Below are 27360 nucleotides of genomic sequence, written 5' to 3'. Positions count from 1 at the left end.
GGTATTTTCGAGACAGGGTTTTTCTATGTAGTCCTGGCCATCCTGGAACTCACTCTATAGACCAGGCTGGCCTCAAACTCAGAAATCCGCCTACCTCTGCCTCCCAAGTGCTGGGATTAAAGGCAGTTCTGGGTGTGTATGTAGCCCAGTCTGGCTGTAAACTCAATTCACCTGCATCAGTATTTTGTTTTCACCTATTTAAAGAGCTTGAAGAATGTTAGCTTTCTGACGCTGGCACTTGTTGTTACAAACCACAAGTAATCCCTCCCCCTTGGCAGAAGACTCATGCTGTCAGCACTCATCTTGTAGCTATCAGCTCTCTTCCCAGATGAGAACCACACTAGAGCAAATCCTAGAAACTGTGATGGGAAAGACGGTCTTGCGTAGTTTGCACAATCTGTCCTGCCATCTACTGGCTGTCCTTCCTAATGCAGGCTTTCCTGAGTTCTTCCCTCCTCAAAGCCCCCTCTCTGCATCTGTCCATTCTCACAGTCATGTGCATCATTCCAAAGCAGTGTAGTCACTGAGCCAAAAATAAGCCCAGGAGTAAAACTACAGCCGCAGCAAATTGCTGAATGGAGGAGTCAAGCTTCACGTCTCACGGCTGGAGACGTGGCTCACTTCCCACCAAGTACTAGATCAGCTATGGAGCATTCACTGGAGACGAGTGGGGAGTGGCTCAGCAGCATGATGCTGGTCTAGCGTGCAGGAGGCCGGGTTTATTCTCAGCATTAGAGGAAGGGAGGAAAAGCCAAGTGTGGCAGGGCACACGAGCGTAAGGCCGAGACCCTGTCAACCAAAACGGAAGGCCCAGGAAGGGCAGACTGTACCAGGCAGTAGTGCTTAAGATGGCCTGACCCCAGAGAAGCTCTGTCTATGCTTCAGTAGTTCATTTATAACATGGACACGGATTACAGACTCTAACACGAGCTGACTTTGTATCTGTTTTCAGGGCAGTGAAGTCCCATACAATAAGCATCTAACTCCAACTAGCAAGAACAAGGGAGGATGCTTGAATCTTTCTCAGGGGGGAAATAAAACAGATTAGAGATGGATGGATGGAGGGACTTGGGTGGGTCAGGGGATGGGAAAGGGCACAGGCTGTGTGTGTGGGAAATCAGGTATAGGGAGAGCAGGGGAGAGAGAATAGAAATTGGCCGTGGGCAGGAGAACATCTCTAGAGTGTCCCAGAGACCTGGAACAGAGTCAGGGCTCAGGAAGTCTATGGGGGTGGCTCTAGCTGAGACTCCTAGCAGTGGGAGACAGAGAGCTTTAAGTGGCCACCTCCTGTATCCAGGCAGGACCCCCAGTGGAGGGATAAGGACAGTAACCCACCCACAAAAGCTCTGATCCAAAATGCGTCCTGCCTATGAGATGTGCAGGGACAAAGATGGAACTGAGCCAGGGAATGACCAACCAATGACTGCCCCTGTTAATGATACTCTGTTATGCTTGCAGACAGGAACCTAGCATAAGCATCCTCTGAGAGACCCCACCCAGCAACCCATGGAAACAGATGTGGAGGCCTGCAGCCAAACATTAGATGGAGCTCAGGAAGTCTTGTAGAAGAGTTGGGGGAAGAATTGAGGGACCTGAAGAAGACAGGGACTCCACAGGAAGACCAATAGAGTCAACTAACCTGGACCCTTGGAGGCTCCCAGAGACTGAGCAAGCATGGGCTAAACCTAGCACCACACCCCACGCACAGGTATATGTAGCAGATGTGCAGCTTGGTCTTCATGCAGGGCCCCCAACAACTGGAGTGGGGGCTGTCCCTGACTCTGTTGCCTGCCTGTTCCCTACCTGGGCCGCTTGTCTAGCCTCAGTGGGAGAGGATGCATGGAGTCCTGCAGTACAGCGACTTGATGTGCCAGGGGAGGATAATAGGTGGGTGGAAGAGATGGGGGTTCCCCCTTCTCAGAGAAGGGGAGGGAGGAGGAGCTGTGTGAGGGAGTACTAAGAGGAGAGGGGGCTGATATTGGGATGTAAAGTGAATAATAATATTTTGTACCTTCAAACACTGAGCATTAAGTGACTGTAGTTATAACAGTAGGCCACCTGGTGGCACTCTTACCATTTAGCTGGCCTCTGGGGATGGGGTAGAGCTGTTGCATCCCCATTTCTTAGGCTTCAGATTATTGGACTGTTTGTTCTTCCTGCTTGTGCCCACTACTCCACCTTTAAATATTTTGCTTCTTTGAAGCAGAATCTTGCTATGTAGCCCCTGGCTGGCCTGAGACCCACTGTGAAGACCAGACTGGTCTTGGCCCCATTCCACCTGCCCTTGCCTGTGAGTGCTGAGATTGCAAATGTGTCATCACTACTGACCTTACTTTTACAACTTACGTCTTGGGATATTCACACAATGCTTAAGATACACTGGATAATCACAACCTCCATAAAGTTAGGTAGCCTTCTGTCAGAGGAGATCTGTGCACACTTAAACCTGCACTGGGGGTGAGCTTCGCATTTGTGGCAATTTAAGATGGACGCTTGAAGCATGGTTGTCAAAGTTCTAAGGCTTCTTATTTGTGGATGTTTCCCCATCCTATGTCGTCCGATCCTTCAGCACAAGGGACCAGATGGACACTCGGCTTGAATAGCATACGACCTGTGCGCCAGGTCTGCCTACTGCCAGGCCTGGGCCTCTTACAGGAAGCTTTCTACAGACTGTTGCCACCTTGTTTTGGTTCAGTGCCGCAGTGGGGGCAGGTAGCAGTGTGCAGAGGGCAGCACTGATCTCAAGCAGGAGCCTGGCCTTCATCACGGATGTGTTTGTGGCACTTGCTGTCCCTGGACCTCAAATTCCCGGGCCTTACAAAGGAAGATCCCCAGTCTTCCAGGAGTTAGCACACACTCAGTACTGGAAGGGAGGCAGCACTGCCAGCAATGCCTCGACAGGACTGAAAGAGGCGCCTGCGAGCGAGCATCACTTTATGGCCAGACGCCTGCATCCATCTGCTTGCTTGCAGTGCTTTCGTGTCCCACCAGGTGGCGTTGCTTTCCAGTAAGCATGAAGTGCTCAGTGGCTCAAAACTGGAGCTCCAAGAGGAAAAAGGAAGCACCCCACCCCACCCCACCGCACTTCCACCTCCCACCTCCCGACAGCCCTACGCCACCTCACTTCACAACGCACACTGCAAACACTGAGAGGGGATCTGGAGATGGAGGGCTTCCGGGTCACTTCGCAGCGCACACTGCGAACCCTGAGATGGGATCTGGAGGTGAAGGGCTTCCGGGTCACTTCACAGCGCACACTGCGAACCCTGAGATGGGATGTGGAGGTGAAGCGCCTCCGGTGACAAAGGCAGCAGTTGGGCTTGTGACCTTGAAGGGTTTTTGGAACCCAGGCCTGTTTGGTTGGTACACAGCACTTCACAGAAGATTCCGATGCACAGGGTGGCTTCCATGCACCACTGCCCACGACCCTCTCATTTCTTTTTCCCAATAGGGTAGCATTTGGAAATTATACACATTTCTCTCTCAGATTCGGTTAAAAAAAAATCAATAGGCACAGTAGCCGTGGTTTATATACACAATAACAACAAAAATTACTGACATTCTAGGAATCCAAGCTATAAATTAGTAATGGGGGTAGCCCAGAAAGGATGGGCTGCTCTCTCTGCTCAAACTCGTATTTAAAGTCAATGGTACAGCAGTTCAAACACTCAGGGTTCCCTGGTCACACTTGTGGCTCCTCTCTGGGACCCCAGTGCCCTTCCCTGAAGAGAGGAGCTGCAGGTCATTTTATCCTCATCACCAGCATCTCAAAACACTGCTCTGAAAATGCACGGCTATGTGCTGTATGTGCATATGCATTTGCATCATGTTGAGAGGAAATTACAAAGAGATCATGGGGTTGGATTATTGTCAAAGGTTGCCTCTGAGTAGCTTCATTGCCTCAACCTTAGAACGCTTCCATCGGTACATAGAACTGAATAAAGATGTCTCTCAAGCATGACTGAATGTAGCCCGTAAGTAACAGATGCTATTAAAACTTGATACCTTTTCAGAAAAAAAGTAGATTTTTAGTACTTACAAAGCACAATTAAATGTTGAACTTACCTACTAAATGGACTTACTTTATGGGGTAATGATGGAGCAACTGAGATGTACACCTTGTCCATACGTCCCACCCCTGAGGTGGTTTCCTAGCCTCCTGTGTGTAGAAACAGTCACTCCTGAGCCCCCCTCAGTTACTTCCAAGGGCCTGTCTTCATTGAATCCTTCTAAACACTGTTTACGAGAACAAGATCTTACTTCACACCTCCCTTCTCAGTCTCTTCCTTTCAACTGGCTTGACTCAGTCAGTTTTTAGTCTATACAAGTGGACCTTAGCTACAGGCAACAACCGAATCCAGGCCCCTCGCCAGACCCTGATCTTCCAGGCTTTCTTTCCTCAACCTTTAAAGTTTTCTCAGACACCAAAGAAAACACATGGTTCCTGTTTGAAACCTGGTAACTTCCAACTTTCCAATCTCTCCCATCCTCACCCCACTTTACTGTTCGCACATCCACCCTTTTAAAACACACCTTTTACCATCCATCTCCTTCCTTCCTGACCATATACCACTGCCACATCTGTCCAATTTCCTACCACAGTCATCCCATTCCCCACGCAGTGATCACGAACCTGCACTGTGAGACTGGTCTCAACTCACCTCTCCCACGGGCCTACAAACCCCTCTGGAGTCACACATCCTGTTCTCCCTCAACAGCATCTTGGGAGAGTCAGGATAGCGTTTCAGGAACCCCAGTCACGGCAGGAATGTGTGTCTCATTTGGAAAAAGGTATGTTAAGTTCTAGAAAGCTGAACCCTCTGCATCTTACAAGGATGACACATGGCTAGTCACATGCCCTAACGACATGTTCTTACACACAAACCATAACAGCAAAAACTGTTTCTGGCATCTATGATTCTAAGTTGAAGAGGAGGAGAAGCAAGCCACCCAGATGCCCACTGACTGAACAATGGATCCATGTAGCGATACTCATCCTTATGAGACTATTTCAGGGTGTAAGAGTGAGTGTCAGCAATGCAGCATTAGGATCACAAAGGAGACAAGCTGACCTAGCTCCAGAGGACTAGGTGTGAAGAGACTCCCTCTCACACCAACAAAGAAAGCACAGTGAGAGGTGAACAAATGAGCTGAGGGGTATGGGCTGCATGAGAGCACGGGGGTTTGGGCTGCATGAGAGCACAGGTCAGTGCAAAGGTTAAGTTCTCCACTTCTGTGATGTGCACACTGACAGGCTCAAGGTTTGGCAAAGCTGGTGCCTGTGGTGGTCTCGATGGTGAAGGCCCCACCTCTCCCCCTCCCAGGTACTAAGTACTACTACTCCCTGGTTGGTGACACGGTGAGACTGGGGAGGCTTAGGAGGTAGAAGCGTGTTACTGGAGGACTCCTGCCATTTCTTCTGCTTTGTGCTTGCAGTTCACAACAATGAGGCCTCAGATCCCGTTCCAGCCTCCATGCCTGCACGCTCCCACTGTGGATCCTAACCCTCCGGAAACCCTAAGTCCAAATAAACTTTTATCACAGTGGTGTTTATCACAGCAGTAGAAGAGTAACTAACATGGTGTCCAATGAACCAGCACACACCTGGATGGATAGTGGTCAGGAATAGTCTAGCAGCCTCGGCCCTGCCCTTAACCATGTCCTATGTGAAGGCCAGGGTAGAGGCACTTCATAAACAGACTCTGACAGCACGACATGCACAGTGGCCTCTGATGCTTTAGAAATGACTGACAGCTTAAAGACTTTGACTTGCCTCTGGGTTATAGAATAAGGAACAAACAATAAAAACATGGTACTGACACATGGTAATTATGTGCCTCTCAGCCAACAGAAATCAACAAAATGGATAACTTGGTAAGAGGAAACTTAAACCAGAAGTCTGGTTTGTATGGACAGGGAATGTGCCCTGTTCACAATGGCCTTGGCATCCACTGTCCTCCCTTCCTCTGGAGGCTGCATGGATGACCTACACCTGGGAGAGGCTTAGGTGGTCAATCACTGGGAGACACTGCCACCCATGGCAAGAGGGAAACAAGCCTATTCTTTGAAAGGAAAATGACCATGAAACCCACTTTTATAAAACTTGCAATAACGCATAATTCTTAGGCTGTTTTTCAGTTTTTTATTGCTGTTAATTCAAGGAAAAAGATTGCATAAAATCCAATCTGTTCTAGAAATATAAGTGGCCTTTCCAGTACATAACATTTCAAATATCAAAGTATATGGTAAACATACAAATAAGGAGAAGGTAACATACCTCCTATGTACAGTACAGTATTTGAAATCATAAAATAAGCTCCATGAAGTACACCTGGCAAGCGAGTCACAGAGTACCTGTACAAGGCTCACCAATGCTCTCCCCTCAACAACACAGCTGCAGCTTAACAATTTAATAATGTGGTCCAAAAATACCTACATCAAATAAAATATATTTAATCAAAATAATTTCCTTTACTTGAATTTTTTCTTTCTAAATTAAAGCTTTTGTTTACCCTATCACACTCCCCTCATCTCTTCCAGTAGTTCCTACCCATGAAAGTTTCAGAATGTACATTGGTGCTATAAATACAAACACTACTATTGAAGTGTTGAACTAGCTTCTTTTTGCTTCAAGTTTTTTCTTTGTCTCACAATATCAGGTTTCAGAACCCAGAGCTAACATTTTAGTGCCTCTGCTGCACACCAACTCTATTCCCCACAGCAAAGTCAATCATTTCTACTCTGTACCAAGGAATGGAAAGCCCTGCTACCCCGTAAGCTTACAACAGATGGTGGTACTTGTTCATTGCTGTTGAATGCAGCAGTGACGGAAGGTACATCCAACCTCCCAGATAACCTCAGTGCACTTCAGGAAATCAAAAAATTACCCGGAAGCAATTCAGTATATAGATTGGCTTAAAACAAAACAAAACAAAACTTTAAAAAGCCAGCAGCATCAAACTTAGTGACATGACACTGACATGATTAACACCATCTCAACACACTCACGTAGTCTTTCACATTCTGTCAAGCGTAGTGGTAAACGGTTATGAAACTGACTTAGGAGACACGGCTTAGGCAGCAGGGCCCCGACTTTTGAAGAAGCCCACAGCTTCTGCTCAGATGCAACAAGCACACACAGTATAACACAGTGCACACTGCAACAGCTGGGGTAGCAGGAGAGGGCTTCTCCAGTCAGCAGTGTCTGGGCAGGTCAAGGTGCCAGACAACAGGGAGCATCACAGACACAAGCGCACAGAGAACAACATTCATACCGGTCCGTGCCCTTTGTGTCTCTCAGAAGTGTGTTGGAAGGAAACGTCGTTTTCGCTCCAGGAAAGCCTGTTTGTCCACTCCCCATCTGTGGCTTCCCGAGTCTGACTTTCTCTCGCCCACTTGTTCTCATTGTTATTTGGACAGGTGCTGCATATATGTATTTACGTGATACTTCTATGACACATATACATACTTCTTGGGAATCTGACGTCTAAAATTTACGGTGAAACATATTGCCTTGGTTCAGACAGGTTACAGAAGTATGACAAGGTCACTGCTGAGCACCCTTGCCACAGGCCAGGGAGAGACGGTGGCTGGAAGAGAGGTTGTGTTCAGGGTCTAAGTGAGGAAAGCCAGGAAGAAGAAAACCATACGACTGCTAACCAGTGTTGTGGAAACAAATCAGGTCAGACACACAGTTTAAAGAGTCAGTAAACATTGCACACAGCAAGTATTCAGTGTAAAAAAAAGCACACATCAATGTTTTCCCTTCGAGAGTTTGTCTAAAATTGAAGTTCCGAGTATCACACATGTAAGCTGGCTGCTGGACCAGGAGACCAGAGGCCCAGGAGCACTGTGTTCTTTCATATTCTGGACACAGGTGAAAGAGAAATGAAAACTCCAAACTGCATAGAAATTGAGGAAATGTACAGACAAAGAAACGAAATACCTTTCCTTTCCTCCCGTCCACACCCCATGACTCCCCACACTTGAATGCATTAAGTAGACAAGCTTTACTCGTTCAGTCTGCAGAATCCAACGTATCATTAGAAGGGGGGAGGGGAGGTGCGTATCTCAGTCTGTAAGTGCCTAAAACAGGAAAGACAGAACGGCTAAGTACCGCTTATGACGACACGCATCACAAACCACAAGACTGCAAATGACATGCTCTCAAGGGCCTTGCCTCAGCACTAAGTCCAGTCCACAGCAGCAACTAAGTCACTCTCAAAAGCAGCAGGAAGCTTGAGCTTCAAGTGTAACCTAAAGCTAAATAACTGGAGTTTCCTTTGAGGACGCCTAATTAATATACTCTTGTTTCAAAGCATTTCCCAGGTAAGATCTGGCACAATGACAAAGGGCAAATACAAAAGAACTGAATCTGGTCCCTTACCCACACCTAGTAAAGTGCATTTTTTTCTTCTGCTGTTAGCATTCTTCAAATTTACTCCCAAACTGGTGTTCCCAAGGCTTGGTTGTTGTAAAGATTCAATGGCCTCTTGGATTTTTGCCTTGTGTGTACAGTCAAAGGGCAGCAGGGGCTCAGGTGAAAGCCAGCTGTGTGCACAGGCTCTAACTGCATGTTGGGTAACTAGCTCCCAGCCTAGGCGGCAGGATTTAACCACTCTGCTTCCTCTATGTAAGAGGACTGTCTTCTTAGACTACAGCCCTGTAAGCAAGGAGCTACCATTACAGAATGTACACTCCATGGTGTCCCCTGAGCCTGGACAAGTACCTCTGCTGTTTACCCCTTAGTGGCAAACTCAACTTCCTCAGACCTTACTCCATGGCCTCGTGACCTGGTTCTACACTGGGCTTCTCTGGCTGCATTTTGGACCTTCCTTGTGCTCCGTGACCTGGGTCTACACTGAGTTTCTCTGGCTGCATTTTGATACTGAAAATACAACCTCTGTAAACAAACACACATACGGATCTTTCTGCTAAAACAGTATCACATAATCAAGAAGAAACTGGGAATTCAAAAACAAGTCCTCTGGGAGTTAGTGGGATTACCTTGCTGATTGGCCTCCATGGATGACTGCTTACAGTCTTGTGCATAGTGTCCGCTTACACCACAATTGTAACATGAGACATTCCCATTCTTCTTGGGCCCAGAACCACTGGTGTTGGCAACTACATTAGGTGCTGGATATACAGGATACAATCTCCCAAATCCTGCCATCTGCTGCATGCCATAGCTGGCTTGGTTCCCCATGACTGGGTCATGTACCAATCCATTTGCATATGGAGTCTGAGGCAGAAAAAAAGGAAGTTGGTTTCCATTGCTCTGATGTGCTTGGTTGAGGTAGCTGCCATTGCAAATGGATGGCAAAGTGAAGAATGATGGGAGTCGGTACATTGGTCCAGGCATTGGGTTGGGATAATAATAACTATTTAGCTGGAGGTTTCCATTGGTCCCACAGCTGCACCTTCGCCCACAAGAACCACAGGGACCCATCTGCTGTGGTGGCACTATAGTCCCGTTAGCATTTGTGTTCCCCACAGCACTGATGTAAGACGTGCTGTCACTCTGTGCAGTACTATGTGTCAAGGCAGGGCTAGGGCTCGGGGCAGGGCCTGGGGTATGGGTAGGAACAGCAGGGGGAACTGTGGACTGGGCCGGACTGATGCCTGTACTTGCTGGCTGGGCAGAAGTGGCTGTGTTGAGCACACTGGAACTCTGGGTGGGGAGCACACTGGCAGCAAGGGGTGAGCCTGGAAAGGGGTAGGAAGCTGGTGGCTGTGCAGCTGACAGGCCAGCTGCTGGAAGAACTACCTTCACATTGGTCGGCTGAGGGACTGTCCCCGTGTTTCCCTCAATCTGAGGCACCATTTGATTTAGTCCTACCACTTGGGATGCAGATTTTGTGATGGGATCCGTGGTAGCCACAGGAGATCCTGGGAAACTACCTGGGTTATGGACAGGAATAAAGGCAGTGTTTGGTGATCCGACGCTCAGACTTCCGGTTGGTTGTGGTGGGATACTAACTGTACAACTGTCAGAAGATCCCGGTGGTGGCTGTAATTTTAGACTCTGTAGTGTCAGCTGCAAAGCAGGCCCACTACCGTGTGGGAGGAAGGTGGATGGGATAGGTAAAGGGGAAGCTAACAACTCAAGGTGTTTCTCTGACTCCCCAGAAGCTGCCGGACCTAGGATTCCAACAGGGGCTGAATTTGAGGATTCCATCACTGTAGAAATAGCCACCGGATTAGGGACAAGCATCCCTATGGTTTTGCCATCTGCACATTTGGGCGACGGAATGACAACTTCCGACTTCTGGGCACCGTTATGCATGACACAGTGTAGAGTTGGCATGAAGGGAATATGTGGGTACTTGTGTGAGGTCAACGGAGCTTCCAAAAGATTCCCATTCTCAGTTCCCAGGGAGACAGTCTCAACAGGTGGCTTGACAGGAACGGTCTGGGCGACAGAGCCATAACTGGCAAACCTGGCTGATGACGGATTCCCAGAATCTTCAGAATTGCTGTCTGTATCTACAGAAGACATGCAAATGCACATTAACCCAGGCTTAATCCCTATTTTTCGTGTTAGAACTAAAAGCTAGGTATATTCAAATTAATTTTCAAGTCATGACTGCTCCTCTCTATCACATTTCCCGACTGCCCAAGCTGACTTCTTCTGATCTCTGGCTTGTAGTATGTTTTATCTTTAAAACATGGAGCTGTAAGCAAAACAAAGGGTGCTGGAGTATTAAAAGGTGTGCATGCACTACTAACTTTATTTACTGAGATAAGCATTAAATAGTCAATTTTACATAATCTACTTAACTCTGTACCATCTAACCTGATTTTAAATGTATCTCATAAATGATTCAGTTTAAGGAGTTTGATCAGGAGAACATTTAACTCAAATGTTTAAGGTGAGAGATGGGATTAGTATCTGTACAGTATATACTCAACAGGGAACATGTAAAGCTCCTTACTTTAGTCCTACAGTGACGATGCTATTGGAACACATGAGGCAGAGTAAGGAAGAAAGCACTGTTACTGTTCCAGCACCTCACAGCAGACACTAAACTGCTCTGCACCACACCACGGTGCACACACAAGCCACTCCAGCTTCCAGGCCAGGAGGGGGAGTCCAGGGACTGTCTATCTGATGCAGTCTTTAAGCATGGGAAATGCCGCACTGCAGCCTCCACAGTCACAGTTGGATGTAGTGCCTACTGTAAAAACGTTTCTGCTCACAAATTAAGCTGGTTACTTGAGGCATGGAAGAGTGTTTGCATTCACTATGGCAAGACTGACTATGCACAGCTGACAAGAATAAACATTCTTGAAGTAAGAGTATTAAAAATTAATTAACCTTCCTAAAGAAAGGCTAAATAGAACCCAATGACACAGAATATCTAGTGTTATTAACTGAAGGAGTGAATGCTCAGAGCAAATATGACCAAGAGAGAAATCACTACACTACTTATACTCAACCTTATAAAAGAGAGAGAGGATTCCTAAATTCACAACCTCCTTGAGGCACTGGATCTGGACCATTCATCAATGCAGAGTTAAGAACAAAATTTAAGTCCAAAAAGAAAAAAGAAGGTTTCAGGTGGCCAGTTAAATTTCCATATGAATGAAAACTTTAAGTCTTAAGTCACAATAGATAGCCCCATGGTTTAAAGTCCTATTGGGATCAAAGATGTTTTTGTACTTAACTTTGGAAAGCATAAAATCTCACAGCATCATTACAACAAACAACAGCAAAGCCACACATTTCCTTTGTATAGCCTTTGTATAGACTCAAAGCTTGGAAACTATTCAAAGCTCTCCATCCCAGAGACCCTCTATCTTTAGGAAAGCCTACAAGAAAAAAGGGCATCACCATCTATCTACACAGGCCTACCCACTTACAGACCTGAGAACAGGACAGGGATGCTGCAAGTCACTGCAGACCTGACAAGCAGGAGAGAGCTGAGGCCCATCAGAGTGTCTGTGCTCACTCAGGCACACCCCAGGGGACAAAGACAATGTGCACTACAACAGACAATGATGCCTGCCTATTCAGTTAAAGTATTACGTTTCTCTCAATGTCCCAAAGCTCTGAGTTATTTTCACTTCTTTCTTGAGAAGTCTCTGTACAAAACTGCAGTGTGGCCTCAGAGTAGTAGCACTGACCACTGCAGGTGTTATTTGATGGGACTGTGAAACAACTACAAGGTAAAAACTGACTTCAACTGTTTCAAAAGACAGTAGCAGTGTCCTGAGACATGCCAAAGTGACACAGAAGCTGAGGTCCCAGTGAGCTGAAAACTGGACAAAACTGGCTGAAAACTGAGAAACCACAGTTGGCAGAAATACCGTGGTGTAAGAATTTTACTATAGAAACTTCTATCCGCACAGTACATTCACTGAATGGTGTGAACCATCAGTTGTGGTTGGCACGCATGAAGGATACTATCTTCATTAAACATGGGCTTTTCAAGGGGCTCTTATTGTCAGACCAGAATGGTGAGTAAGGAAGAAATTAACTAAGAGCCTGGAGCAATCAGTGCAATACTTAAGAAGAAACATAAAATCTTGTAAGAAAGGAGATCCTTATGACCTTTAACCCTACCCCATTCAGTAGAGTAACAATATCTCAATGACTGGAGCCAGGTTTGAAAACCAGTCACTAGCAAAAACGGTAAGTCTTTAGCAAGAATGGAGTTCTTCACAAAGTCATCAGCCACGTGAGCTGAGTAGCTACTGCGCTCACCTGCCGGGTTCTGCTTGGTTTGCTCGTGAGAAGACAGCTACATCCCCCCCACCTCTTTCTACCCCCTCTCCTTTAGCAAACCTCTGTCCTTCTCTTCTTCACTTTCCAAACTCTCTCTTCCATCAGGCCGTGGACTAGACGGAGAGCTGTAACTCTCTGAAGATGTTTCTCCACATGTGTCATGTCCAGATCCAATGTCCAAATTCATATCTAGAAATAACAACTCTACAGTTATGTTAGTTATGTTAAATTTCAAATGGAATCATTAGAAATTAGTTGTAGCTACAAAAGATGTTTTCCTACAACACTTAAAATTGTCTTTCTCTTATACTGAAATTTATTAGGTAGCTGATAAATACATATTTAAAGCAGAGTTCTTTTCTTACAGGATCAGGCCAGTATCACCACTTCCAACTACTTTATAGGTCTACAGAATCTGTCTCCTTAGAGCTTGCTACAGACATCATCCAAGAGTGGGTAGTCTAACATTAATACTTGTTCTGTTAAAACCGCTAGCCAGGCCACAGTACTTAATACAACATGTTTCTCATCAAGCACATAAGGTAGCCCTTTAATTTCTACCCAGATATCACTCCTATGCCAAGACAAGATAGGAATGACTGCAGTACACACAAGGACCAATTAGCTATATCCACTGTGGGCACACTAGGTCAGAATAGTCATGTGTCTAGTATGGGTTACTCATACACCAGCCCAGACATAGCCCAGTCCCATCTTCTTCATTTCTGTAAGCCAAATGCTAGCATAGCTTCCAACATGTTTACTTTACAGATCCCTGTATGCAGCTCTACGGGATTCCTAAGCTGTATGGACAAGCCAATCATTTCCATGGCAACATGGCAGAACAATAATTGATAACAACTATTAATTACTCTGGCAAAATATGTAGTGAGAAGACATAGAGTGGAATAAGCAATTTAGTTGACTTAACTAGTGCTTTATGTTGGGAATAAACTTCCAACAGTGTAAAGATGGTTACTGATGACCTAGACTACTACAGCCACTCAAATGTGAAATGGGCAATGAAAGACACAGGCCTTAAGAATACAGATATTGCTGGCTCATTCTGCTTAATACCAAGTTTCCAAGAAAAAACTGCACAAATACTCATAAAGCTATAAGGAAAGTATATGGAAGGGTAAAAATTGTACAAAAAAAAAAGCAATCTTAAGTATACTAAAACACAAGAGGGTCTGATTTCCTCTTAAACTCTTTAGTGTGGCCATCAGCAACAGAAAAGTGGTAAGAAACACTAACATGCTAAAGTAAACACTAAGTTCTTTTTAAAGTTTATTTATTAATTTTTGAGGTATGTCTATGTGTGTGTACACATGCCTGTGTGAACATATGCAGAGACCAGAAGAGGGTGCCATGTGTCTTCTCTCCCTGAACCGAGGGCACATATTTTCTGTTCAGCTAGAAGCCTAACAGAATGCTCGGCAACCCCTGGGCCTCCATCTCCAGGGTTAAAGGCCCCTCTAAGATCATATCCAGCTCATTTTATGGGTACTGCTGTAAGAGCTCAAGTCCTCATGATTGCCCTTAACCACTAACTCATCTGTCAGATCCCAAAGCCATAAGCTCTTAATGGGCTCTGTGTAGCAATGTCCACATCGCTTTAGAATGGAGTTATAAAGTGATTTTTTTTTGCCTTTAATCCCAGCACTTGGGAGGCAGAGGCAGGCGGATTTCTGAGCTCGAGGCCAGCCTGGTCTACAGAGTGAGTTCCAGGACAGCCAAGACTATACAGAGAAACCCTGTCTCGAAAAACCAAAAAAAAAAAAAAAAAAAAAAAAAAAAAAAAAAAAAAAAAAAAAAAAAAAAAAAGACATGATTTTACTGAGTAGTCTAGTTTGGCCTTGTGCTGAATTGGTAATCTTCCTGCTTCAAGTTCCAAAGCCCTAGAACTTCAGGAGTGTGCCCACCATCCTTAGCACTGAGATAGCAGTTTTCAAAGGAAAAATGTAGCCTATGGAGCTGACTAATAGCACAGATGGCTGGTTTCCTGAAGGTAGCAGTCACAGAGGAGCAGTGAGACATTTTTATTTTATTCGCTTTTGTATTTCTTAGCTATATGAGTATGCTACTAGTCAAAGAAGTTAAAATTTAAAATAAGATTTTAAAAATTACAAATTGATCAGCAGTTAAGGGTATTGATTGGTCTTCTAGAGGACTTGAGTTCAAATCCCAGCGTTCCCATAGCAGTTCACAACTGTCCTTAACTCCAAGATCTGACACTTTAACACAGACACACATGAAGGCTAAACATCAATGTACATAAAAAAGTAAATAAATTTTAAAAAGGAGCATTTTTTTAAAGTAAATGATTCACATATGTTAAGGAAAGGAATAATTATTTCCAGTTTATTGAATGCTTAAAGGCTATTCTTTGTTGGTACTTTAATATTTCAGAGGAAAATAAATGAATTTGTTTTCATAGCTTGGGGTTGGCATACTATAGAATAACAAAAGTACACGTTACTCATACTCCTGCCCAATAAATGTAAATATGAGTCGATTAGATCTACATATACATACATATGTATATCTACATGTGTATATCTAGATATCGATACAAACACTAAAACAAACAAAAAACAAAATAAAAGAGACAAAAACAACCCAACATAGGATAAAGTTTGGCTTACTCAAAAAGTCTCATTATCATTAATGTTGAAAATTAAAGAAATAAAGGGAAAAAGGAACTGGAATTTGGATGTTACAAAGACTGTTGTAGCCCCAAGATGTGTATGTTTTTCTAATTTAGTACAAAGAGCACAAACTAAATTACTGAGCATCTCCTCACTCAGTAGCTAAGCGCTGTTCGTAGGCTGTTCTGTGCAATTACAACAGGGTGCGATGGGCATTATTCCTAGTTTATACACTGCAACATTACAAGCTCAGAGAGGCCAGACATCTAAGAAACAAGGGACACAGAACCAGAACCATGCATAGCTCTGACCAAAGCCTGTGTGCTACTTTCTGGGCAACCAAGACTGAAGAAGAGGAGAATGGCTGTGAGCTACGTGAAGGAGCAGGAGCTCCAGAACTGTGTGAGACCAGAGGCCGTGGGCCTCATGGAGGGATTCAGTTAACCATGCTCTTTGAAGACAAATGTGGAAGTTGTGGAGAATGAGATAGGGACCAGAAGCACAAGGCCCAGCAGGCGTGGCTTCTAGTCAGCCACCAGCAGACAGTGTTTGCTGTCAGTGCTGTCACCATCTGGAACATAAGACATGAAAGTGCTACAACATGCCCCTTATCCAGGCAAGATGGGTTGCCCAGGTCCTCTCTCCCCTTCATAGCGGTCCAAATGAGAATGGCCTCCACAGGCTCATTTGTTTGAATGTTTAGTCCCCAGTTAGTGGAACCATTTAGGAAGGACTAAGAGCTGTGGCCTTAGAGGTGTGTCGCATGGGTTGGGGTGGGGGAAGAATTTTGAAATTTCAAAAAGCCCACACCATTCCAAGTTAGGCCTCTCTGCTGTGTGCTTGTGGTGAAAATATAAACTCTCGGGTACTGCTCTAGCACCTGGATCTGCCAGCCTTCATTATTGTGGTCACACACTCACCCTCTGAAACTATGAGCCCCCAATGAAGTAATTTCTTTTATAAACTGCCTTTGTCATAGTGTTTTATCACAGCAATAGAAAAGAAAAGTCACTCCCAGTTTAACTAATACAATAAACTGGCATGATCTGTAATTCAGAACAAAGTCATTTTTCTTTCTATAGTGTCTATGAACATCTAATTTAAGAAATACATTCCTGTTACTTTTGTTGTATCACAATTTAATCACTATCAGGACAGTAAGATTTAAATTAAAATAAATCATTTCTGGCATCAGTGGGTCAGTGTCAGGCACACACAGAGAACATTGTCCTAGAGGCCTATGGTGTTTTACTTTTCCTTTCTTTATAATTAATACTGCAAGCAAAAAGACAAGAAAAGCAACTGATGAACTAGTACAAGAGGGCTTTTCCATCAGATGAATCTCAACTCTAAACACAGAGGGACTTAAAGTCCTGCTTTAGAGACGGTAGGTAAACAGATACTAATAACCTAGTTTAACTGCTAGTGTGAGGAGTTTGACAGTCCTCAAATTGTAAAAATGTCAGTACCTTCCTAAAACTGACTATGACTAGAGTATGTTTAGTTTTCTCTGAGGGTGGTCCACAGAACTATAGACAAGATTGCCTGCCATGACATCAAAACAGGACTGCTCTGCATTGAGACCTTCATCGATTCCCTTCAGAGGAGCTCTCTGACTGGAGACAGCTGTACACAGCAGGGAGGGGACACAACAGTTCAGTGTCCACTAAGCTGATGTCACACCGACTGACCTAAGGAGTGCTGGAGCCACAACCCTTCTTACCTTTCACAGTACTGCCATGAGCATGCTGGGAAGCAGAGAGTCTAATCCCATTTATTCTACTGTTCAATCTATTCTCAGTTTTCTTTATTTTCTCCCTAAACCAAGTAGACAGACAGGTAGAGAGAGATTATCAACACTTTTGTAAAGTCCTCTATCAAAAACATTAAAGACAGTAAAACTTAAACCCTCCAGATATTTGTATAATGAAAATCAATTGCAAGGAAGAAAAGTCAAGTGCACTTCTGAACTCAACACATCCTCATAAAGCTTGACTTCTGTCACCTGCACGTGACACTTTGGATTACAACATTAATTCCAAAACTAAGAAATAAAATCATTGGAATATGTGTGTGTATGTGTTTGTGTATGTGTGTATGTGTATATGTATATATATGCACACACAAACTAAATATATCCACAACTGCAAATACTGCATGTGTGTCTTTCCTAATTTTTGTTATTGCAAATATTAAATTGAACCTACTTTTCTACTTGTGTCTTCCCTTTCTTCTTATTTACTGAAGATAAGCTCCGTTTTTCAGCAGAGTGCTAGTAGAGATAAAAAAACAAACAGACCTTAGCTACAGCACAGATTCCTACAGGTACCCTTATTCTAATACCAAACACTACAACAACATCTTTTCCATTAAAGACTAACACATTTTCATTTCCATCCCACTTTGAATGCACTAAGGTGTAAATATTCTGTGACAAGCAGTTAACATTAATCATGAGAAAATTGTTCTTTTAAACTGTATTTCAATTTTCTGTTTTTCTGACTCTAGTAAGGTCTCTTCATTTGCACTTACACTTTCCAGAGTCAACCAGTCCAAAATATACTAAGAATAATTCCACAAGTAAACATGCCCTATGTCTTAAACTTCTGGGCAGAATGGTGAAACCTCACAATCTCACTTTGTTCTACCTTCCTGGGAGACATCCAGGCCATATTCACTACCTCCCTGAGATAGATGAGCACATAAACACAACCATATACATTAGGATACTATACTGTTACCACTGTCTTATTACATCAGTTACTGTGCTTAACCTCATACTGGGCCCACCTTATGAAGTGTATCATAGCTTTGCACATACATATAGGAAAAAACGTAGACAGGATCTGACACCACTTAGGTTTTAAGGTACTCTGCTAAATTCCAGAAATGTTATCTCTGTGGGCAATGGAGAGTACTGTCTAAAACAGACTGTGACCAAGTGACTGCATGTGCTACAGGCCCTCACCTCAAGGTCAGGTGAAGAAAACTGGCCTGTTTGTCAAACTTAAGGGAGGGTGTGAACATTGGAACAGAGGGAAAGAAAGTCATGTGGCTTTAAAAAGGAGACCGTTAATCAAGACAATGACAACTTACAACATCTCAAAATAACATCTAATCCATAAAAGCACACTTGGATCTGTGTATTGGTCAGAAACAAAAAAGTTCACACATCCATCTTCTAAACAGACACACTTGCAGCATGAGTCTTCTGCCCCAGTATGGTAGCACATTATACCACGTGCACCACAGCACTCTCCTCTCAGTACAGTAGCTCACTTATTACAGGTAAGAGTGCAGAGAAACCTGACTAAACAATATAAAAACCCTATCATATCCAGATAGTAGGACCTTTCCCCCCAACCCCACTGCCAAAAGAAGGGACAACTTAACGAACCCTACAACTAGAATAAAGAGTGTAGGTGTGTTACTGTATCACTCCTACAAACAACCAAGTTATCTAGATACACCTTTTCAGACCTCATAAGAATTCAATCCCCTTTAAGGATAAAGCTTCCTGCTGAAATGCCTCCTCACGTCTTACCAAAAGTCACCTGACACAGCACTTACAGCATTCATGTTTTAGGAAGTACACAGCAGAATGCTTTTACCACATGACCAACCCGCCACATGACCAACCCGCCACATGACCAATCAGCCACATACTTGGTCAGCTGAGGACACACAGTGTTCTGAGTGTTGGATGGCTGCACAGCCTTGGTTCCTCCAATCCACAATTCCATTTTGTTCTGCATACTGCATGGTAAGGCCATCCAATGGAGAGCAGCTCGTAGCAACACTGCTCATAAAAGAGAAACACATGACGATGTCAAGTCTGTCCCCGTAACAATCTACTTTACCGGCTCAAGAAGCCTCTTAGTCTCTGGGGTTTTTGTTTGTTCATTTTGTTTTTCTTTTGATTATCTAGTGATAGGTGTATAGAAAAAAGTATACTCTACGAAATAAGTAAATGGACAGTGTCATTAATGCCTGTCCTTAGAGAGTAGCAGCAGTGTGCATCTGCCATTAGTGTCTGTGACTGGGGAGTCCATGCTTCACCGGCAGTCCACTCCGGGCTGCATAGCCTGGATCAGCAGGCACTGCTGAACGAGGAACTGTACAAATAGGTACACGAAGGATCACTCTAATGTGACTGGAAACCCTCACGGCCTAAGTAATCAAGAGGAGGAAGTTACTGGGTATACAGTTTGTGTTTAACACTGTTAGTGCAGGAAGACAGAGATTCTGCCAAGTCACTGGAAGAACTAAATGTACAGTCAGTCCTCAACTGTGAGGCCAGTGTAAAACTCACTGGGTGGGAAACTGAGGGAAAGAGCTGATAACAAGTCTGCTGTGAAGAAGAAACATGAGATGGAACACAAACACCTAAGAGACAAGTGGGATGGATGTGTGAGCAGCCCACAGGAGAGGACCTCGGGATGCTTACCAGATGGCTCTAGAGAACAGAAACTAAGTATCTGAAGACATACACTGAGAACTTTCTAAATTCAAAATACATAAAGATTTTAGAAGTGCAAGTAATGCAAAACAGCTACAAAGTCCATCACAAACAACTGAGAAAAACTCAAAAGCTCTCGGAGGAAAACCTACCGAAAGAACAGCACTAAGATTGATTCAGTGAAGTGACAGCTTCAGCCCCAGGAGCAGTCTAAAGTGAGAGGAGGGACCAGGGCTGCCATAAGCAAAGGGGCTCCAAGCTCATCTATGAAGAGACAAAACAGTTGCCCATAGAAGGGCCTTGACTAAAAAAGCAGAAAGCCTGTGGCATTTGAGTGAGGGACAGTATTAGTAAACTAGAAATCACATAAGCAATTTGATCTGCCAGAGACATCAGGTGCCAGAGATAGGCCAAGGGGATGGCACACAGCAGATGAAAACTACACAGCCAGAAGATGGTCAGTTACTGCTTCAAAGAGGTAGCAGAAAGCAAATGCCAGCCAAGAATCACCTAGGGTTAAACACAGCTCAGCGGCAGAGAGGTTTTGATATGTGAGCGAGCACCCACATACAATACACAGTAATACAAAGTGTACACACACACACCCACACCCACACACCCTAACTGCATTTACCATATACAGATATACTGTACAATACACAGTAATACAAAGTGTACACACACACCCTAACTGCATTTACCATATACAGATATACTGTACAATACACAGTAATACAAAGTGTACACACACACCCACACCCACACACCCTTACTGCATTTACCATATACAGATATACTGTACAATACACAGTAATACAAAGTGTACACACACACACCCACACCCACACCCACACACCCTAACTGCATTTACCATATACAGATATACTATACAATACACAGTAATACAAAGTGTACACACACACACACCCACCCACACACCCTAACTGCATTTACCATATACAGATATATTACAGAAAACAGTGCATTCATTTAAAAGGGAAACCATCATAGGTGGACGCTTAGGGACGAGACAGCAGAAAGAGAACTAAATGAATGCTGGAAAACAGTGCCACAAATTTACAACCATGAAGACAATGAAAATGCAGGATGATTGTAACTCAGGAGAAAAAGCAATACATGAAGTTACAGTGCTCTAAGCCTCTTAGAGTACTTGAGGAACTACGCAATCACAAATTTACATAGAGCTTAAGAGGTGAAAGATGCACTGCAATTTCTGGGGTAACCACCAGAAGAATCAAATTCAGTATGTAACTCTGAAGGCTGCCACAAAAGAAGAACTTCCCCAAAACGCAACGAGGAGGAGGACAAAAGGGGAACAGCATGCACGACAACTGAAAAAAAAAAAAAAAACCCAAAGCAAAAAACAAAACAAAAAACCCCCAGAGCAAAATGGTAGAATCACAGACAACATACAGGTGAGAAGTTGACTAAACACTGACTGAGTGTAAGGTGTACAAAGGCATTTACACTGTGCAAGTTAGATACCTACTTCACAGCGGGACTTTTGCCAGCATGTTTCTTGTGGATGATGGTGTGCTGTAACACATCTAGGGTGGGAGAAAAGAGAGTGAATTAATTCCTGACACTATATGCTACAGCAAAGCACTGAGAGGATGCTCCCACTAACTGATGCAGCTGGAGTGGGCCTGCCCAGCTATGACCTAGTTCCCAGCACACAGGGCACTTGCCCTTCTTTCTGTGAGACAGGGTCTACTATAGAGTCCAGGCTGACCTCAAATCCAACTCCTGCCCCAGCCTCTGGGGTGCCAGGATTACAGTGTCCATCACCACACCAAGCTTACAGAAGATGCCATAACAAATCTTCAATTGCATAATACACTAATGGATTACCTCAAAGGTGTACACCAATCTTACCAAAATTGTGCAAATTTAATGTGAGCGTGTTACTTCAAACTGAATTTACTTCAGGTAAAATTATTTCCATTTAAATTTTCAGTATTTTTAAAAGTCTCCAAGATCACTCTCAAGTTACTCTAGAAATGATGTACGAGATTCAACTAAAGGTCGCCCCTTACTCCCCGCCTCCCCTCCAAAGAAGTTAACTATTACCTAACTTGTTGAAACTGTAACTACCTGTGTACGAGCGTACATTCATAAACTCATACAGGGCTATGGCGGCGGGGCTGAGTAAGCCACAGATAGCTGTATTTTAACTGCTGCCCAGCAGGCATATCACTACTTAGTTCACATTCAGGCAACTCCCTGCTATTTGTCAGTACAAACCATGGTGCGCTGGGCCAGCACACGGTCTAATTTCATCGATGCTGAACCAGCCAGTAGCAGCCATGATGTCCAGCTTCACTGCATCTAGCCATGTGGTCTGTGCAAACACGTGTGTCAGTTTACATCTCATCCAGAACATCCGAGCTGTCAATATCCTGGGCATCAGACTTGGAAATGGCTTACTGGTCTGATGAATGTGTAGTAGTGTTTCTGTCCTTTCCTTCACTTTCACAATTACCTGGGAGGCTGTGTGCTTATCGGCTTGAGGGTTTCATCATCCATACATTTCCTATCCATGCATTTTGCTCACACGTTGGAGAAAATTCTCCACTGATTCACATCATCACATGATGCTATCACTGACTGACCCGCTGTAGAAAAATCCTTCTACTTTGAGCAATGTGTCATCATCTTCCTGTCAACACCCTGCTAGTATCTCATCTGTAGACTGTCTAAGTACCCAGGCTCTTTAGTCATATACTAAGTTCTTGCTTAGATTAGTCAAATCTAATCATGATCCATCTTATTGAACAAAACCTTCTCTCCTTAGGTTTACAAATAAAACTTTAAACTTTACATTTTACCAATAGTTGCTAATCCCTTGAAAGCTTTGCACATGATACACAGTGGGAGTTGATTAATATACACTTCACATAGAAAGCCAATTGTGCCAACAACAGGGAGTGAGCAGCTTCTTCTCTGCCAGCTCTTCTGTTTGGTAATGCCATCTCTGGCATCTCACTCCCCGTGTCCTGGGCTCTCTTTCCTTTGGTAATGCCATCTCTGACATCCCACTCCTTGTGTGTTCCTGGACTCTCTTTCCTTTGGTAATGCCGTCTCTGACATCCCACTCCCCGTGTGTACCTGGGCTCTTCTCCTCTGTCCTGACCTTGTGCCAGTGTGTGCAGACTCAGTCTAGTGACTCTACAATTACCTTCTTCTTGACTTGAAGCTTCTGAGCTGTCTTCTTTTAAGTGTTCTAATATCTTAGAAGTCTTCAGAGAGGACTGTAAGTTATCTGCAGGAAATAATTCAATACTACTAACTCTGGGAAAATTAATAATAGTGAGATAAAGAAAATCACTATAATAATTATCCCTCTGCCCCAAGGAGAGGGAAGAGTTAATAGTGAAAGAGCCCTTCTCCAAGGAAGGACTTTCAAGAACGCACAGGACTATCTGAGTGGCAGCCCACAGCAGCAAGCCCCAGCGTGGTCACTCAACAAAGGATGAAATGGGGAGTGCTTCTACTCTACTGTTCCTTTTTAAAAGCTGTAATGGCACAGCGGCAACACTGAGCTGCTCTCAAACCCCACACTTCTGTTTTGTTACAGCAGTGACTGTGATCAGCACCAACCCACTGCACATTCAGACAGTAGTGGGTTCTAACAAGAAGTCTGAAGCTACTTCAGAGTGCAGTGCTATGTGCTCGAGAATTACTTATCTGTCAGTATATGGGGCAGTGCCCTCTGCCCAGGGAAACTCAAGACGGAGTCATTTTTTTTTTTTTAAAGTGTGCAAATGAACCCTGACAACACTGTGCTATTCTTCAGCAGAACAACTCATACATGTCGACTGCTGACAAGCTTCCCCTCAAGCCAAGATGTGGACATTCAGCAATATTTCACGTGTTCACTCTTCAGACAAAACTTGCTAGGCTCCTTAGCATTGCTTGTGAATTTAAAACCTGGCTAAGCCCTCAAGAGACTCTGTCTTATGTCTATGTCTATGAATATGACCCACGTGGGTAGCTTTCCTGAGGAGGTTGATAATCTGTGGTAGAGGCTTAACTTTGTTTCAACACCTTTTCGAAATGAGCCAGGTGGTGTTCCTGGTAGACTATTAAAAATGCTCCCACTTTGACTTGAGAAGAAGTCTCCAGAACTTTAGAATAACTACGACTTTAGTAAGTCCTGCCCCTACCCAGACAAGAACTCAGCCATGGAGCTGTGCATCTTATTCCAGCCAGCTAGCCTCAGAACTGTGCTTTTGATCCTACCTGCTCTATGTATGAACATCTAAGACATGCACACAGACACATGTGCCACTCTAGCAATTACATTTTCAAAGCACCTGAATAGTCCAGTATCGTTTTCACCTCTTTCTCTCATACCTCAAACTGAGTAGGTATGTATTTTCTTTTTCCTTTAGGTATAGAAAAATAACAACTGAAGTCAGAAGGAAAGATTTAGAGAAAAAAATGTTCCTCAAAATACTGGCTGTGCTTAAAGTGAGTAGAAATCACCTATGGAACATATCAGTGTTACTGGCCAAATAAAAGCCAGGCTGAAGAGAGCGGTGCAATGCTGAATAGGAGAGATGAACACTGAAAACAGGAAAGCAAACAACACATAGACACAAGACTTGAAAAACGTTCTGAGGATGTCACATGCAGTCTGGCATTGACCAATGTGATCTGGAAGGGTAGTGATAGCAAGGGACACAGAGACACAACAGTGAGCTACCAGGCTCCTGAACGAGCTGAGCTTTTAAGCAGCTACAGCTTAAGGGGCCCACAGGAAGTTCAAAGACTTTAATATAAACACCCGAGTTTCCTACCAAACTTTTCAAGTTTTTATCAGAAGATTAACAATAAAGTTTATCCACAGAATAGTCCTGGGATAAGGTAGACTCTATGTAAACAGCAGACTTTTGTAGTCCATGAACAACACAAAGCCTATCTGGGAAGAAAAAAAAAAAAAACTGACAGAAAGGATGGGAGGGGCAAGGAGAGCATCCTTGCCCAGAGTAGGTTGGTCTTTAACCATTCTGCTGTGCAGAGGACGAGATGCACACGGGTAAGAAAACCTACACTAGAGGGTCCTACAGGAGGAAGGGACAATGGACACCCTGCCCCAGCAGGGCCAACCTCTCAGCTCTGTACACCTGCGCTGGAGGGCCGACTTTCTCCTAGGAGCCAGTCTACCTGGTTCTGTTTTCCTTTCTGTATCATTATCTTTTAAAGTGCAGTGTAAAGTTCACTAAAGAAGCCAAATATTTCTTAATTGCATGTTGCTATTTCTTAACTTTTAAATAATTTTTTTTTTACGTTTGAACAGGATGGCACAGAAAGACACGAAAACCAAACAACAAACAAACCCCATAAAAAACAAAACACAAACTGAAACAAACAAAAACACTTGCCAGATCTCCACAGAGGGACAGAGGCCACTTACTGAAACTGTGTTGAGACTCGGATGATATCGACCGAAAAAAGCTGCGTACTTTGTGACTCTGAAGGAAAGCCTGTGGTGAGGTTGAAAACAGCTGCCTGCATAAGAAAGAAAGTCACATTACTTGCCTGTGTCCATATCTTTAGTCGCAGTTCAGATTAAAACCAACGTAAGTGAATATGCATTGAAGCAGAGGAAGGTAGGAGTGAATGCAGCTATAAGCCAAACTTTTCCCCCAAAGAAAGCATTATTTTCTAATGTATTTCTACAGGAGTGGGAAAACTTTAACAAAACCCATTTGCAAGAATCTACTAAAAAGATTTATTTTTATGGGGAATTTTCAACTTGGCAACAAACAAAAGTGTCCTTTCAGCTGTTTGCTTAGATGGTTCAAAAGCTGCCTTTGCTCAGAGAAGACCTGTAAGCCTTCCTCTTCCTCACATACGCCACTGTTCACCATATGGCTTTTCTATCGGGACCTCTTCCCACTGGGAGAGGCCAAGGAGTTTGAAACATTGAAGACTCAGTGGCGGCTCCCACCACACCATAAGGCATGCTAAGTAGGCATCACAGCATGGTCCTAACTTACAATTCTACAGAGAGGGCTGGGCATGGAACTTCCTACTCTGTACCACCAAGCTGTGTCCTGGCCTCCTGTTTACTTATTTTTCCTAATTCTTATTTTGAAATAGGGTCTCAATAATACTCCAGAATAGCCCTGAACTCCTGTAGCCCAAGCTAGCCTGTGTGTGCTACTAGGCCCCATTTTAATTTAGATTGTGTTTTCAAAGTCCACCTCCTAGAATTAAACAAACAAAAACCCTATTCTAAGTACTTTTTTAGAAACAGGTCTCATGTTGTTCATCTTGCCCAGCTTTTATAAACAACTTTGAAATAAGAAATGGCGTAACATTCCAAACTTCCTTTTCCTATATGGCTACTGAGCTATCCCTGACAGTTAACCAACAATCTGGAAATTACCTTCCAATCTTAAAAGAGACAGATGAGACACAAAACAAAGACTGAGCTGAGGTAATATTTGAAATTGTAATCTTCACAGCTAAACAACACAAAAGACAAATGGTTGATGTTAATTCATGTTTCAGTCAAAGAGCTAAGAAACTCATATGTATCTAAACAGATATATGAATAAAATTACATGACCGTACATAAGCTGCTAAGCTCTACAGGACAACAGAAAGAAGCAACTATAAGCCACCAGGCAACCACCCAGCTATCCAATCAGCCGCTCTTAAAGCTGGGCCTCCATGCTCGCCCAGCTGCGGAAGGCCCTGCTTGGCGCAAGCAGGCTCTGCATGACAATCTTACCATTTCAGGCAATACATCAATTTCAAATAATCTTTCCTCAGCAATTAGCCATAAATCTGGAAATGTTTTAGGTGCACTAGATAAACACTGGGTTACAGAGCAGATGGACAGACTATGGAGTCCCTCACCATGGCTTAAAGATGGTATGTGGTGTGCCTATACTCTCAGGACTTGCAAAGTAGAAGCAAAAGAAATAGCTACAGGGCTGAGGCCACTCTGGTCATCATGACAAGCTCCAGGCCAGCTAGGACTATGCTATAGGACTGTTTCACAACACAAAACAGAGGATTAAATGTTTAATTTAGGAGGTAACTAAACTGCAGATCTGTAATTATAGGCAAAGAAAATATTAAATTATCTGGGCAAGAGAGGTCTATTCTTTCTCTCCTGAATTTCCACATAGCCTTCACTGAACAGCTGGCATTCCCAGACTCCACACACTACACAAAGAAAGAGTCGCTGTGCATCAAGCATTCTCATGAAGCTGCACCCTCTTCAGTATGAAGCACCACAGTGGAGCTCCTGTCCACTACCAGTTAGTACAGATGGTCTGTCTGGGTTCAAAGCACATACTGATGCCAATGTGCACACGAACAGTGCGTACTAACCTTCTGGTCCACGTAAGGTCACACTCTGCTGCCATTCATACAGCAGAGGCTGTCATCTGGATGCTGCATGCTCACTCTCAGGGAGGCCTGAGGCTCATGCTGCCAGATATGCCCTAGCCCTACTGCTCAGCTGGACACAGTTCTCC

The 27360-nt window shown here is 43.9% G+C and overlaps 1 protein-coding gene across 4 annotated transcripts in view; it reads right to left on the bottom strand.

Annotated features, from left to right (window-relative positions):
- Nucleotides 1–6122: 6122 nt before the first annotated feature.
- The window catches only part of Zcchc2 (zinc finger CCHC-type containing 2), a 46410-nt gene continuing 25172 nt past the window's right edge, over nt 6123–27360 (bottom strand). Inside the window, exons 6-14 of one of the 4 annotated variants that reach the window (XM_031379846.1) lie at nt 25281–25375; nt 23040–23123; nt 21351–21408; nt 19048–19180; nt 17589–17653; nt 17105–17199; nt 12791–12934; nt 9007–10488; nt 6123–8085 (exon numbers count right to left, since the gene is read on the bottom strand). In XM_031379846.1, coding sequence (XP_031235706.1) covers nt 8018–8085; nt 9007–10488; nt 12791–12934; nt 17105–17199; nt 17589–17653; nt 19048–19180; nt 21351–21408; nt 23040–23123; nt 25281–25375 — 2224 coding nt within the window. In that variant the 3' untranslated portion in view covers nt 6123–8017. Of the gene's footprint in view, nt 10489–12790; nt 12935–17104; nt 17200–17588; nt 17654–19047; nt 19181–21350; nt 21409–23039; nt 23124–25280; nt 25376–27360 lie in introns of all 4 variants that reach the window. The other 3 variants (XM_031379854.1, XM_031379864.1, XM_031379874.1) reach the window with 3 other exon arrangements.

The sequence above is a fragment of the Mastomys coucha genome, unplaced genomic scaffold (genome assembly GCF_008632895.1).
Source record: "Mastomys coucha isolate ucsf_1 unplaced genomic scaffold, UCSF_Mcou_1 pScaffold1, whole genome shotgun sequence".
NCBI lineage: Eukaryota > Metazoa > Chordata > Mammalia > Rodentia > Muridae > Mastomys > Mastomys coucha.
This window is presented reverse-complemented; position numbering and strand designations above follow the sequence as displayed.